Raw genomic sequence first — 16,643 nt, 5'->3', positions numbered from 1 at the left:
TTGATAGTTACCACGTTGGCTATCATAAAAGTTGCTTGAAAAGTCAGTGACCATTTAAGCCTCACTAAGAACAATGTCAATAAATCTGTTTACAAAGTTGATAATATGTACATTGTTAAGTACAAATAAATAGGTACACTTCCCCACAACAGAAATCAATGCAGAAAACAATTTTGGTCTCCAAGGATTTTTTTCTGCAAAGAGCTTTAACCCTTTCCAATCCACTGTTTGACGTCTGAAGACATTATGATTTAAGGCTGTACAGCTCCGATGTTGGAAGACTTCCGTCGGGGTTCTCTTACTGTATATTGCCAGACTCTCTGCTTACGGAGCCTATCCAACGTGTCACCCCATGCATTATTGGCTTTAGCCAGCAGATAGCGCCATTGTATAACAGCAGAAAAAGAGTAAGACCCCTAGGAAAACCAGGATACAAATTGGATTGGAAAGGGTTAAAGGTCTGTCAACCAGACATGCAATAAAAGAACAATCCGTGCAGAATAGACTGTTGAAACCTCCACCAAGCTCAATAATCAGGACTTCCAGATCTCCATTCTTGACACAGATGTGGCTATAGATGCAAGGCCACTTTTGATGAAAAGGAATGCAACATCCAAATAGTGGTGTAATTTGCCTTTGTCAAAAGTGTAGGCACTGATTCCTTTTAATATATTATAAAGTGGTTTGTGGTATAATAACGTACTATATTGTTGCCTTAGCACTCTGTATTTTATCAAGGATGTCTAGTGATGCCGATCTTGCATTGATGTGAGTGCATCATACAATGGAATGTTCAAGGAAAAGTATCCTTCCCTTTCAGTAGATGAGAAGCAGGCTTACCTCATATATTGTCAATGCTCCACTCTCACTGTAAAAAGTACATGACACATTTTTGCAGGTTCCACAGCACATTTGATGGTTTGATGATGGGACATAAACTTGATTCTGTAGAATCAGAACATGGAAAATGTCACAGGCATGAAATTGGCACAAATAGTTTCTTGCATCATTCCCTCATTAACAGTTTTATCCACAGATTTGACATACCACGATACCTAACTGGTGGATTACTGAAAAGACATTATGCTCCCAATGTTAGAAAAATAGGAATCTCCTTCACCAACCTAAATCGAATGCAGGACTCCCTTCAAAAACTAAAAATTCTACTTGTGGCCAGGGCCATGGAGCTTTTACCTGCATGATGAGGATCCTTTACGTACAGATTCATAAATAATATTGCACCGCACAATTATATAGGCTCATTCTATTCTGTATGCCTTTAGGTTGTTCTGGTGGTAAAAACAGGCATTAGACTGGCATCTCCCTGCACCTCCCCAAAACACAAGTCTGTATATATCAATGGATAGCAGGAGGGAAGACCCTGCACAATTTTGGTAATGTTTGACAGTTAGCAGGACAAAAGATTAGTCATGTTGAAATCCAACATGCCCGATCCTTGGTTTCCTCATTGGGTAGCCCTCCCATAGTGTTTTAAATCTGTGACCCATTGAGCGGTGGTTGAAATTAATGCCAACTAAAGTGAGTACAAGTGTAATTCCAGCCTGAAAAAACATATGTGCCCTTTGTTGTACATTGATTTCTGGGTACCCCTCCACTACATGTAGTGGAGCAAAGTATTTTATTTTAGTAGTCATAACCTGTCTATTTCTTTGTGGTTTTCTATAATATTATGTTCACATGGCAGAATTTTTCACTGTGATTTCAGCTTGAAAAACCATGTCAAAAAGCAATTCTGCCATGTGAACATACCCTAAGGGTGCCTACTCCCTTGCGTTTTCTTTCTGCTGCGAATTCGCTATGTTTTTTTTCCAATTGTCAATGGGACTTTTTAATGTTAAAAATGCAACGCACCAAAAACGCGTTGCGTTTTTACCATTAGAAAGTCCTATTGACAAAAACAAAAACGCTGCGAATTCGCAGCAGAAAAAAAATGCTAGTGGGTAGTCACCCTAAGACTGCAGAAAAACCATAAGAAACAATTAAATGAAAAATACAAGTAACACACTTTTTAAGAATCTTTTATGTGGTAGATTTAAGGACCTTATTTTTCCATTACTAATAGGATTTTTTTTTCATTGATTTTTTTTTCATTTTGTGGTTTATTGCAGGTAAAAAACAAAAAAAAAAGATTTTTTTTATTTATAGTTGTTTATTTTTTAAATGAGTGTATTTATGCTAAAATAAAGTACAAGAATGGATTCCTCATTTTGTTTCGGACAGTTCGATATAAACTATGTATAGTCTCGAAGTGGGTTATTTTTATTTTAAATATACCATATATATTTACGTGAATTTTTTTATTCTGTAATTTATTTTTACTTATTTTTATAACTATTTTTTTAACATCTATGTCCCCCATGTCTTCATATAAGACCTCTGGGGGAACATTTACAATGTTATTTTTTCTTCTATTTCACACTTTTCCACTGTAACTGGGCATAGGAGCAGCATCCATAGGAGTCTCATTTACAGGAAAAAACATTCCTCTATAGTAACAATAGTCACTGGCAAAGCTGATCTGGGTCTGCTAAGCTCTTGCAACTCTACTGTACCAGGGGGCACCAAGCAATCACTTGATTGTCGGGTCAAATTGTGAAAGTGGTGCCTCAGTCTTCTCAGTGAGCGCTATGTAATCCACAAAAGAAATCGCAGAAGCTGTTAAAAACTACTTCTGCCTTCTCCTCCGGGTCCTTGGCTATCACTGACATCTGAGGATCTGACCTGCTCTTGCTAGATTGTAGGAGCAAGAGCTTTAATCCTGCATCATATTTTTACTAGGGTGAGGGATTAAAGTCCAGGACCAAGTGCCATATATTTACGGCGCTTGGTTCTTATCAGGTTAATAAGCTCCACTTGAAAAAATAGTTTCTTAGCTTTAAAACCTAAAAATACAGAAATGTGCAACTAAACATAATTAACATGTCAGCTTTATTTGTCTCTTACTGCTGCATTTCGCTGGTCTGCCCCTAACTTTAATTGGTAGGCCTAGACTGCACTTATTATACATGTTTCTATTAAGGCTCTACACATATGTCATTTAGTCAATACTTACAGGAGCACAGTTCTTGGAACAGTTAACTGTCAATGTTTCGATGAGATGAAATCCAGTTACAAGATCTTTTTCATGTAAGCATTTAACAGTGTAGCAAGCCTCCCCATTTAAATATTCAATGAGTGACTGACCAGGGTGCAGTAAAGTAATTCCATGATATATGCATACTTCATCCTTTTCTAGAAAAGAAAAAATAACCATAATTAATGACTGTCAAACTATACTGAATCATTCTTAATCGATTTAATAAAAATCCCATTTCAATAGTAATTAGAAAAGTATAAATGATAGTGGCAGAGGTGCTTACAGGATTACGATGAAGTAAACTAGTGATGGTAGTGCCGATGTCTAGTTGTTGTTGTTCTTCTATTGAGGCATATGCACATCATATAGAGGGGTCCCCTGTCTGGGACCTCCTCTGTTAGCTAGTGTGTAGAGTAGAGTGATCGCAAGACATGGAGGGAAAAAAAGTTTTTGTCATATCTTCAACTGTAACCCCAAAAAGTTGCCATTTGGTGTAAAAATGAGATTGTCAAAGTTTCATCTCAATCGGATAACGTTAAGACCTGCCGCCACAGCCCTAAAGTATAAAAAAAAACTGCTATCTTTGTAAAGAATGTTCCTGGCTTCAATTTTCACTCGCCCAACTTGTTTACAATAGTACCGATCGGAAGATATTTGGCTTTTTTGTGGACCAGACACGGAAAATGGACATTTTGTTTAAAGTAACATTTTACTATAAACATGCTAAAATTATTTTTCAACCATGCTTTTGTTGTTCGTTGAATTCTTTTCATTTAAGCACATCAAAGTAATGTTTAAATATAAGTTTTTTAAATGTTTATTTTTTTAAATACTATATATCTTGTTTTCCAGAGCTGTAAGTAATAATGGATTCAGAGCCTTCCTTCTCTACAGCTACAAGTGCTGTAAGTTCGAGGCAGAAAGAAAAAATTTTTCTGACTGGATATATGACCCATCAAATTACTGGCAGTAACCTGCTATCCAATGGTCAAGTTTTATGCAGTTTGTTTTACAATAAATGCCCAGTTAAACTGGAAACCAGAGATGCTGCAAGGATCACAATCCAGGAAGTTTTACTTTTTTGCTGGAAAGCTAAGATACTAACCAAAGATTTGAAAAATTGTATTGCGAAGTTTGAAAAACTTCACGAGGAGTGGAGAAAACTACAAAAAAATGTAACCAGAAGTGTAAGTAAAGCTCAAATTAAGAAATTTAAACGTTTAAGTCAAGCTTTGATGACCTGTTTGATATTGCACACCAGGACATGCTGAAGAACACAAATGAAGAAGACAGACAGTTTTTGCTCCTTTATACTGGGTTTACACGGGACAAATGTCGGGCAAACGATGCCCGACACTCGTCCCTGTGTGTCCTCGCTCCCGTGATCCTGCATGGGAGCTACTATCGCTGGCTCACTCACAGAGTGGCCAGCAGAGTAGGCGGGGAAGCAGCAGGAGATTTCTTTCCTCTCGCTCCCCCGCCCCTCTCTATTGACATAACACAGCAGCCGTTCAGTACTGAACGGCCGATATTTACACTGAGCAATCATCGTTCAGCTCATCGTCTATTGTTTATGCTGCTGGCTGCTCTGTGAGTGAGAGCTAACGATACTAGCTCCCATGCAGGTGCATCAGAGCTAGCATGTGCGGGGATGAGTGTCGGGCATTATTTGCTCAACATTTGTCCTGTGTAAACCCAGCATCAGAGATAAAAGGGATGTACTGACTGCATGGGAGGAGTCGATATAAAATTCATATGAGCAGTAGAACGAAGAGCACAGAGAAAGCAGCTGACACAGTCAGACTGGAAAAATCAAAACTGAAACCTGTAGGTAAGCCTAAATTGTAGCTAAAATGTAGTAGCTAGCACTTGATGGAGGAAAAACCATCTGTTTTCTTTATTTGTGTTCTTCAGCACGTCCTTACTTTCTTACTTTGAGCTTTACTTACACTTCTGGTTACAATTTTTTGCAATTGTCTTTACTCCTTGTGAGGTTTTTCAAGCTTCGCAATTCAAACTTTCAAATGTTTGGTAGGTATCTTAGCTTTCTGTCAAAAAAGTAGAACTTCGATTGTAAACCTTACAGCATCTCTGGTTTCTAGCTTAACTTGGCATTAGAGATGAGCGAACGTACTCGTCCGAGCTTGATACTCGTTCGAGTATTAGCGTGTTCGAGATGCTCGTTACTAGAGGCGAGCACCACGCGATGTTCGAGTTACTTTCACTTTCATCTCTGAGACGTTAGTCCGCTTTTCTGGCCAAAAGAAAGACAGGGAAGGCATTACAACTTCCCCCTGCGACGTTCAAGCCCTATACCACCCCCCTGCAGTGAGTGGCTGGCGAGATCAGGTGTCACCTGAGTATATAAATCGGCCCCTCCCGCGGCTCGCCACAGATGCATTCTGACATAGTTCAGGGAAAGTGCTGTCTTGCTGGAGTTGCTATAGGGAGAGTGTTAGTAGTTATTTTAGGCTTCAAGAACCCCAACAGTCCTTCTTAGGGCCACATCTGACCGTGTGCAGTACTAAATAGAGATGGAGGGGAGCTGCTACCGTTAAAAATTTCCTTCTTTATTGAATAAAATAAAGCATACAGCTCACAAGTGCACGCTGAACGCGTTTCGGCAAAGGCTTTTGCCGAAACGCGTTCAGCGTGCACTTGTGAGCTGTATGCTTTATTTTATTCAATAAAGAAGGAAATTTTTAACGGTAGCAGCTCCCCTCCATCTCTATTTTCTGCTCATATGGAATCTGGCCGTTTGCCGTCGGCTACTTGAGGATGGAGCTCCTGTTGGATCCCAGATCTTCCTGTAACATTGAAAGTTACTGCTGGTGAGGTGAGCCCACATCTTTCTTTTTTGGCGTGTGCAGTACTGTTGAGGCTGCTTTTTGCAGTGTTGCACATTTTTTTTCTTTTTGTATATCGGCCATGCAGAGCATTGCGTCCTCAGTCTGCAGTAATTTTACATAGTATAGGGCCAGTAGTGCTGAGGCAGGGACAGTGAAAAAGGTGAAAGACATATACTGTCTATATAGGCAGTGGGCTTTTCCAAAAAAATTTGGGAAAAAACATTCTATTTGGGCTGCCTGTGACCGTCCTGAGTGTACTGCGTCTCTGCTGGGGGTAGTAGTCCTAATTAATACGCAGCCAGCTAAGTGTTACAGCAGGCTTGCGCAAAATTCTTTCCTGGCTCTGCGTTGGCCGTTACATCACCGCTGTCATCCTGTCCAGAGGGAAACAGTCTGCAGTAATTTTACATAGTCCAGGGCCAGTAGTGGTGAGGCAGGGACAGTGAAAGAGATATACTGTCTATATAGGCAGTGGGCTTTTCCCCAAAAATTTGGGAAAAAACATTCTATTTGGGCTGCCTGTGAGCGTCCTGAGTGTACTGCATCTCTGCTAGGGGTAGTAGTCCTAATTAATACGCAGCCAGCTAAGTGTTACAGCAGGCTTGCGCAAAATTCTTTCCTGGCTCTGCGTTGCCCGTTACATCACCGCTGTCATCCTGTCCAGAGGGAAACAGTCTGCAGAAATTTTACATAGTATAGGGCCAGTAGTGCTGAGGCAGGGACAGTGAAAAAGGTGAAAGACGTATACTGTCTATATAGGCAGTGGGCTTTTCCCAAAAAATTTGGGAAAAAACATTCTATTTGGGCTGCCTGTGACCGTCCTGAGTGTACTGCGTCTTTGCTGGGGGTAGTAGTCCTAACTAATACACAGCCAGCTAAGTGTTACAGCATGCTTGCGCAAAATTCTTTCCTGGCTCTGCTGTGCGTTCCGTAAGCGAAGTCAGCCTCCAACCACAGGCCAATAAGCGGCACATTTAATTACAGCGTTCTGTTTCTGCACTACTGGTAATACACCATGCTGAGGGGTAGGGGAAGGCCTAGAGGACGTGGACACGGGCGAGGACGCGGAGGCCCAAGTCAGGGTGTGGGCACAGGCCGAGCTCCTGATCCAGGTGTATCGCAGCCGACTGCTGCGGGATTAGGAGAGAGGCACATTTCTGGCGTCCTCACATTCATCTCACAATTAATGGGTCCACGCGGTAGACCTTTATTAGAAAATGAGCAGTGTGAGCAGGTCCTGTCGTGGATGGCAGAAAGTGCATCCAGCAATCTATTGACAACCCAGAGTTCTGCGCCGTCCACTGCTGCAACTCTGAATCCTCTGGCTGCTGCTCCTCCTTCCTCCCAGCCTCCTCACTCCATTACAATGACACATTCTGAGGAGCAGGCAGACTCCCAGGAACTGTTCTCGGGCCCCTGCCCAGAATGGGCAGCGATGGTTCCGAATCCTCTCCCACTGGAGGAGTTTGTCGTGACCAATGCCCAACCTTTGGAAAGTTCCCGGGGTCCGGGGGATGAGGCTGGGGACTTCCGGCAACTGTCTCAAGAGCTTTCAGTGGGTGAGGAGGACGATGACGATGAGACACAGTTGTCTATCACTCAGGTAGTAGTAATTGGAGTAAGTCCGAGGGAGGAGCGCACAGAGGATTCGGAGGAAGAGCAGCAGGACGATGAGGTGACTGACCCCACCTGGTTTGCTACGCCTACTGAGGACAGGTCTTCAGAGGGGGAGGCAAGTGCAGCAGCAGAGGCAGTGCGGTGGCCAGGGGTAGAGGCAGGGCCAGACCGAATAATCCACCAACTGTTTCCCAAAGCGCCCCCACGCGCCATGCCACCCTGCAGAGGCCGAGGTGCTCAAAGGTCTGGCAGTTTTTCACTGAGAGTGCAGACGACCGACGAACAGTCGTGTGCAACCTTTGTCGCGCCAAGATCAGCCGGGGAGCCACCACCACCAGCATGCGCAGACATATGATGGCCAAGCACCCCACAAGGTGGGACGAAGGCCGTTCACCGCCTCGGGTTTGCACCGCTGCCTCTCCCCCTGTGCCCCAACCTGCCACTGAGATCCAACCCCCCTCTCAGGACACAGGCACTACCGTCTCCTGGCCTGCACCCACACCCTCACCTCCGCTGTCCTCGGCCCCATCCACCAATGTCTCTCAGCGCACCGTCCAGCCGTCGCTAGCGCAAGTGTTGGAGCGCAAGCACAAGTACGCCGCCACGCACCCGCACGCTCAAGCGTTAAACGTGCACATAGCCAAATTTATCAGCCTGGAGATGCTGCCGTATAGGGTTGTGGAAACGGAGGCTTTCAAAGGTATGATGGCGGCGGCGGCCCCGCGCTACTCAGTACCCAGTCGCCACTACTTTTCCCGATGTGCCGTCCCAGCCCTGCACGACCACGTCTCCCGCAACATTGTACGCGCCCTCACCAACGCGGTTACTGCCAAGGTCCACTTAACAACGGACACGTGGACAAGCACAGGCGGGCAGGGCCACTATATCTCCCTGACGGCACATTGAGTGAATTTAGTGGAGGCTGGGACAGAGTCAGAGCCTGGGACCGCTCACGTCCTACCCACCCCCAGAATTGCGGGCCCCAGCTCGGTGGTGGTATCTGCGGCGGTGTATGCTTCCTCCACTAAACCACCTCCTCCTCCTATGCAACCTCTGTCTCGCAATCAAGATGTGTCAGCAGCAGCACGTCGCCAGCAGTCGGTGTCGCGCGGCATGGCAGCACAGCGGTGGGCAAGCGTCAGCAGGCCGTGCTGAAACTACTCAGCTTAGGAGAGAAGAGGCACACGGCCCACGAACTGGTGCAGGGTCTGACAGAGCAGACCGACCGCTGGCTTGCGCCGCTGAGCCTCCAACCAGGCATGGTCGTGTGTGACAACGTCCGTAACCTGGTGGCGGCTCTGCAGCTCGGCAGCCTCACGCACGTGCCATGCCTGGCCCACGTCTTTAATTTGGTGGTTCAGCGCTTTCTGAAAAGCAACCCACGCTTGTTAGACCTGCTCGGAAAGGTGCGCCGGCTCTGCGCACATTTCCGCAAGTCCCACATGGACGCTGCCACCCTGCGCACCCTGCAACATCGGTTTAATCTGCCAGTGCACCAACTGCTGTGCGACGTTCCCACACGGTGGAACTCTACGCTCCACATGTTGGCCAGGCTCTATGAGCAGCGTAGAGCTATAGTGGAATACCAACTCCAACATGGGCGGCGCAGTGGGAGTCAGCCTCCTCAATTCTTTACAGAAGAGTGGGCCTGGTTGGCAGACATCTGCCAGGTCCTTGGAAACTTTGAGGAGTCTACCCAGATGGTGAGCGGCGATGCTGCAATCATTAGCGTCACCATTCCTCTGCTATGCCTCTTGAGAAGTTCCCTCCCTACAAAGCATAAAGGCAGACGCTTTGCGCTCGGAAACGGAGGCGGGGGAAGACAGTATGTCGCTGGATAGTCAGAGCACCCTCCTGTCTATATCTCAGCGCGTTGAGGAGGAGGAGCATGAGGAGGATGAGGAGGAGGGGGAAGAGACAGCTTGGCCCACTGCTGAGGGTACCCATGCTGCTGGGCTGTCATCCTTTCAGCGTGTATGGCCTGAGGAGGAGGAGGATCCTGAAAGTGATCTTCCTAGTGAGGACAGCCATGTGTTGCGTACAGGTACCCTGGCACACATGGCTGACTTCATGTTAGGATGCCTTTCTCGTGACCCTCGCGTTACACGCATTCTGGCCACTACGGATTACTGGGTGTACACACTGCTCGACCCACGGTATAAGGAGAACCTTTCCACTCTCATACCCGAAAAGGAAAGGGGTTCAAGAGTGATGCTATACCACAGGACCCTGGCGGACAAACTGATGGTAAAATTCCCATCCGACAGCGCTAGTGGCCGAAGGCGCAGTTCCGAGGGCCAGGTAGCAGGGGAGGCGCGGAGATCAGGCAGCATGTACAGCACAGGCAGGGGAACACTCTCTAAGGCCCTTGACAGCTTTATGGCTCCCCAGCAAGACTGTGTCACCGCTCCCCAGTCAAGGCTGAGTCGGCGGGAGCACTGTAAAAGGATGGTGAGGGAGTACGTAGCCGATCGCACGACCGTCCTCCGTGACGCCTCTGTCCCTTACAACTACTGGGTGTCGAAACTGGACACGTGGCCTGAACTCGCGCTCTATGCCCTGGAGATGCTTGCTTGTCCTGCGGCTAGCGTCTTGTCAGAGAGGGTGTTTAGTGCGGCTGGGGGAATCATCACGGATAAGCGTACCCGCCTGTCAACCGACAGTGCCGACAGGCTTACACTCATCAAGATGAACAAAGCCTGGATTTCCCCAGACTTCTCTTCTCCACCAGCGGACAGCAGCGATACCTAAACAATACGTAGGCTGCACCCGCGGATGGAAGCATCGTTCTCTATCACCATCAAAAACGGGGACCTTTTAGCTTCATCAATCTGTGTATTCTATTCATCCTCCTCCTCCTGCTCCTTCTCCTGAAACCTCACATAATCACGCCAAACGAGCAATTTTTCTTAGGCCCACAAGGCTCAGTCATATAATTTTTGTAAACAATTTTTATACGTTTCAATGCCCATTAATGCGTTGAAACTTGCACCTGTACCAATTTTTATTTTAACTGGGCTGCCTCCAGGCCTAGTTACAAATTAAGCCACATTAACCAAAGCGATTAATGGGTTTCACCTGCCCTCTTGGTTGGGCATGGGCAATTTTTCTGAGGTACATTAGTACTGTTGGTACACCAATTCTTTTGGGCCCTCGCCTACAGTGTAATCCAATTAATTTTTTGCCCACCTGCATTAAAGCTGACGTTACATCAGCTGTGCTGGGCACTGCAATGGGATATATTTATGTACCGCCGGTGGCTTCCTGGGACCCACCCATGCTGTCGGTCCACATGGACTTCCCATTAGGGAGATGTACGTGCCTGTGTATACTTATAAAAAACTCGAGCCTGACTGAGGCATGCAGTTTGGGTCGAAGCCCACCTGTATTTAATCAGACGTTAGCTCTGCTGTCCAGGGCACTGCAATGGGATATATTTTTGTACCGCCAGTGGGTTCCAGGGAGCCACCCATGCTGTCAGTCCACACGGACCTCACATTAGGGAGTTGTACCTGCCTGTGTCTATGTATTAAAAACCCCGGTCTGACTGGGGCATGCAGTGTGGGCTGAAGGCCACCTGTATTTTATCTGACGTTACCTCAGCTGTGCAGGGCAATGCAATTGGATATATTTATGTACCGCCAGTGGCTCCCTGGCACCCACCCATGCTGTCGGTCCACACGGAGTTGTAACTGCATGTGTCCACTTCTAAAGAACCCCAGTTTGACTGGGGCATGCAGTGTGGGCCGAAGCCCACCTGCATTAAACATGACATTACCTCAGCTGTGATGGGCACTGCAATGGGATATATTTATGTACTGCCGGTGGGTTCCAGGGAGCCACACATGCTGTGTGTCCACAGGGACTTCATATTAGGGATTTGTACCTGCCAGTGTCTATGTATTAAAAACCCCGGTCAGACTGGGGCATGCAGTGTGGGCCGAAAACCACCTGCATTTAATCAGACGTTACATCAGCTGTGATGGGCAATGCAATGGGATATATTTATGTACCGCCGGTGGCTTCCTGGCACCCACCCATGCTGTCGGTCCACACGGAGTTGTAACTGCATGTGTCCACTTCTAAAGAACACCAGTCTGACTGGGGCATGCAGTGTGGGCCGAAGCCCACCTGCATTAAACATGACATTACCTCAGCTGTGATGGGCACTGCAATGGGATATATTTATGTACCGCCGGTGGGTTCCAGGGAGCCACCCATGCTGTGGGTGCACATGGAATTCCCATTGCGGAGTTGTACCTGCCTGTGACTATTTATAAAAAACCCCGGTCTGACTGGGGCATGCAGACACCTTGACAGAATGAATAGTGTGTGGCACCTGGGTTCCCCATTGCTATGCCCACGTGTGCAGCTCCTGATGGAGGTGGCACAGGATTGGATTTCTCATTGCTTCTGTACAGCATTGTGGGCTATCGCCCCGCCCCTTTTAAAGAGGGTCGCTGCCTAGCCGTGCTAACCCTCTGCAGTGTGTGCCTGCGGTTCCTCCTCATGGCAGACGCACTTATAAATGGACATGAGGGTGGTGTGCCATGAGGGCAGCTGAAGGCTGCGCAGGGACACTTTGGTGTGTGCTGTGGACACTGGGTCGTGCGGGGGGGGGGGTTGGGCAGCATGTAACCCAGGAGAAGTGGCAGCGGAGTGTCATGCAGGCAGTGATTGTGCTTTGTTGGAGGTAGTGTGGTGCTTAGCTAAGGTATGCATTGCTAATGAGGGCTTTTCTGAAGTAAAAATTGTTGGGAGGGGGGGCCCACTCTTGCCGCTATTGTGGCTTAATAGTGGGACCTGGGAACTTGAGATGCAGCCCAACATGTAGCCCCTCGCCTGCCCTATCCGTTGCTGTGTCGTTCCCATCACTTTCTTGAATTGCCCAGATTTTCACAAATGGAAACCTTAGCGAGCATAGGCGATATACAAAAATGCTCGGGTCGCCCATTGACTTCAATGGGGTTCGTTACTCGAAACGAACCCTCGAGCATCGCGAAATTTTCGTCCTGAGTAACGAGCACCCGAGCATTTTGGTGCTCGCTCATCTCTACTTGGCATTTATTATAAAATAAATTGTGTAAAACCTGACCATTAGATGGCAGCTTACTGCCAGTAATCTGATGGGACAAATATCCAATACTCTTTCTTCCTTCCCTTGTTAAGCAAAATTCAAGAATAGCATGATCACTGCCTCCTAAGGTCCCAGCCACCCGTACTTCCTCAACTATTCTCTCCCTGTTGGTAAGAATTAGGACCAAAATAGCAGATCCCCTTGTTTTCTTTTCTACCCTTTGGAAGATAAAGTTGTCAGCAAGAGCAGATAAGAATTTGTTGGATCCATTAGTTTTACCTGAGAAAGATTCCCAACAAATGTCTAGATAGGTAAAATCTCCCATGATCACTATGTCATGCTTTTTTGAGAGCTTGGCCATCTGATGTAGAAAGAGTTCATCCATATCTTCAGCTTGTCCAGGTGGCCTATAGTAAATGCCTACAATGGTGTCCTTTCTGTTGTTCTCTCCTTGTATTCCTACCCAAACAGTTTCTACAGAACTACCATGCTGTGAAGCTTGGATCTCGGTGGAGATGAATGTTTTCCTAACATACAGCAGAATACCACCGCCTCTTTTATTAGGTCTGTTTCTTATAAAAAGGTTGTATCCTTCAAGCCTTGTATCCCAATCATGTGTATCATCTCACCATGTTACCGTGATGCCTATGACACCATATATATCTTCCTGTGTTAGGAGCTCCAATTCCCCTTGTTATATGTCATAACTTTATATGTCATAACTTGTGTTGGGCGTTCTAGTGTTAAAGGGGTGTTACCATCTTGGCTCTTCATGGCGAAGATGGGAAAATATGGCCCTCTATTTCCAACCACCTGTCATTGTGCTACGTTGTTTCCGTAACTTGCATTCACTTCAATAGGAGCTATGCAAATAGCACTGCACTGAAGCAATGTCTTTGATTTACATTATAGGGGACTTATGCTTATGTCACATACTAATCTCCAGTGATACAATTAACTAGGGTTTCCTTTAAGAACAGGCGATTCTAGGGGGAACCCTTTGGCTATCAGATTATGATGCCTGCTATTAAAATATAGTGAATAGAGATGAGCGAACGTACTCGTCCGAGCTTGATACTCGTTCGAGTATTAGCGTGTTCGAGATGCTCGTTACTCGTAACGAGTACCACGCGATGTTCGGGTTACTTTCACTTTCCTCTCTGAGACGTTAGCGCGCTTTTCTGGCCAATTGAAAGACAGGGAAGTAATTACAACTTCCCCCTGCGACGTTCAAGCCCTATACCACCCCCCTGCAGTGAGTGGCTGGGGAGATCAGGTGTCACCCGAGTATAAAAATCGGCCCCTCCCGCGGCTCGCCTCAGATGCGTTGTGAGATAGCTGAGGGACAGTGCTGTTGGTGCCGGAGCTGCTATAGGGAGAGTGTTAGGAGTTAGTGTAGGCTCCAAGAACCCCAACGGTCCTTCTTAGGGCCACATCTAACCGTGTGCAGTACTGTGGAGGCTGCTTTTAGCAGTGTTGCACATTTTTTTTTTTTGGTATATCGGCCGTGCAGAGCATTGCGCCCTGCAGTAATACTTCCGGGATAGAATTGTGTAGGCAGGGCCAGAAGACATATATTATAGATTGAATATACGCAGTGGTCCTTTTGAAAAAAATATTGAAAAAAAATCTATTTGGCCTGCCTGTCACTGTGCTCAGTGTTCTAGGTCCGTGTCTGCTGGGGGTAGTAGTTCTCCAAATAAATACGCAGCCAGCTAAGTGTTACAGCAGGCTTGCGCCAAATTATTTCCTGGCTCTGAAATCACCGGTCTGTTGCAGTTAATAACAGTGCAACACTGCAGTTCCGTGACACACACATCAGGGACAGAATTGTGTAGGCAGGGCCAGAAGACATATATTATAGATTGAATATACGCAGTGGTCCTTTTGAAAAAAATATTGGAAAAAAATCTATTTGGCCTGCCTGTCACTCTGCTCAGTGTTCTGGGTCCGTGTCTGCTGGGGGTAGTAGTTCTCCAAATAAATACGCAGCCAGCTAAGTGTTATAGCAGGCTTGCGCCAAATTATTTCCTGGGGTTCCCGTAAACGAAGTGAGCCTCCAACCACAGGCCAATAAGCGGCACATTTAATTACAGCGTTGTGTTTCTGCATTCCTGGTAATACAGCATGCTGAGGGGTAGGGGTAGGCCTAGAGGACGTGGGCGCGGCCGAGGACGCGGAGGCCCTAGTCCGGGTGTGGGCACAGGCTGAGCTCCTGATCCAGGTGTATCGCAGCCGACTGCTGCGGGATTAGGAGAGAGGCACGTTTCTGGCGTCCCCACATTCATAGCACATTTAATGGGTCCACGCGGTAGACCTTTATTAGAAAATGAGCAGTGTGAGCAGGTCCTGTCGTGGATGGCAGAAAGTGCTTCCAGCAACCTATCGTCCACCCAGAGTTCTGCGCCATCCACTGCTGCAACTCAGAATCCTCTGGCTGCTGTTCCTCCTTCCTCCCAGCCTCCTCACTCCATGAAAATGAGACATTCTGAGGAGCGGGCAGACTCCCAGGAACTGTTCTCGGGCCCCTGCTCAGATTGGGCAGCAGTGGTTCCTCTCCCACCAGAGGAGTTTATCGTGACTGATGCCCAACCATTGCAAAGTTCCCAGGGTCCGGGGGATGAGGCTGGGGACTTCCGGCAACTGTCTCAAGACCTTTCAGTTGGTGAGGAGGCCGATGACGATGAGACACAGTTGTCTATCAGTGAGGTAGTAGTAAGGGCATTAAGTCCGAGGGAGGAGCGCACCGAGGATTCTGAGGAAGAGCAGCAGGACAATGAGGTGACTGACCCCACCTGGTTTGCTACGCCTACTGAGGACAGGTCTTCAGAGGGGGAGGCAAGTGCAGCAGCAGGGCAGGTTGCAAGAGGCAGTGCAGTGGCCAGGGGTAGAGGCAGGGCCAGACCGAATAATCCACCAACTGTTTCCCAAAGCGCCCCCACGTGCCATGCCACCCTGCAGAGGCCGAGGTGCTCAAAGGTCTGGCAGTTTTTCACTGAGAGTGCAGACGACCGACGAACAGTGGTGTGCAACCTTTGTCGCGCCAAGATCAGCCGGGGAGCCACCACCACCAGCCTCACCACCACCAGCATGCGCAGACATATGATGGCCAAGCACCCCACAAGGTGGGACGAAGGCCGTTCACCGCCTCCGGTTTGCACCGCTGCCTCTCCCCCTGTGCCCCAACCTGCCACTGAGATCCAACCCCGCTCTGAGGACACAGGCACTACCGTCTCCTGGCCTGCACCCACACCCTCACCTCCGCTGTCCTCGGCCCCATCCAGCAATGTCTGTCAGGGCAGCGTCCAGCCGTCGCTAGCGCAAGTGTTTGAGCGCAAGCGCAAGTACGCCGCCACGCACCCGCACGCTCAAGCGTTAAACGTGCACGTAGCCAAATTTATCAGCCTGGAGATGCTGCCGTATAGGGTTGTGGAAACGGAGTCCTTCAAAAGTATGATGGCGGCAGCGGCCCCGCGCTACTCAGTTCCCAGTCGCCACTACTTTTCCCGATGTGCCGTCCCAGCCCTGCATGACCACGTCTCCCGCAACATTGTACGCGCCCTCACCAACGCGGTTACTGCCAAGGTCCACTTAACAACGGACACGTGGACAAGCACAGGCGGGCAGGGCCACTATATCTCCCTGACGGCACATTGGGTGAATTTAGTGGAGGCTGGGACAGAGTCAGAGCCTGGGACCGCTCACGTCCTACCCACCCCCAGAATTGCGGGCCACAGCTCGGTGGTGGTATCTGCGGCGGTGTATGCTTCCTCCACTAAACCACCCTCCTCCTCCTCCTCCAACGCAACCTCTGTCTCGCAATCAAGATGTGTCGCCAGCAGTCGGTGTCGCGCGGCGTGGCAGCACAGCGGTGGGCAAGCGTCAGCAGGCCGTGCTGAAACTACTCAGCTTAGGAGATAAGAGGCACACGGCCCAAGAACTGCTGCAGGGTCTGACAGAGCAGACCGACCGCTGGCTTGCGCCGCTGAGCCTCCAACCGGGC

At 47.9% G+C, this 16,643-nt stretch overlaps 1 protein-coding gene across 1 annotated transcript in view; it reads right to left on the bottom strand.

Moving 5' to 3' along the window:
- Positions 1–16,643, bottom strand: part of OTOGL (otogelin like) — a 205,614-nt gene that overhangs the window by 22,639 nt on the left and 166,332 nt on the right. The window contains exons 54-55 of the mRNA XM_066589295.1: positions 3,074–3,252; positions 841–945 (exon numbers count right to left, since the gene is read on the bottom strand). Coding sequence (XP_066445392.1) covers positions 841–945; positions 3,074–3,252 — 284 coding nt within the window. The remainder of the gene's footprint in view (positions 1–840; positions 946–3,073; positions 3,253–16,643) is intronic.

This window comes from Eleutherodactylus coqui, chromosome 2, assembly GCF_035609145.1.
Source record: "Eleutherodactylus coqui strain aEleCoq1 chromosome 2, aEleCoq1.hap1, whole genome shotgun sequence".
Taxonomy (NCBI): domain Eukaryota; kingdom Metazoa; phylum Chordata; class Amphibia; order Anura; family Eleutherodactylidae; genus Eleutherodactylus; species Eleutherodactylus coqui.
Note: the sequence above shows the minus strand (reverse complement) of the source record. Positions and strands in the feature narration are given on the sequence as shown.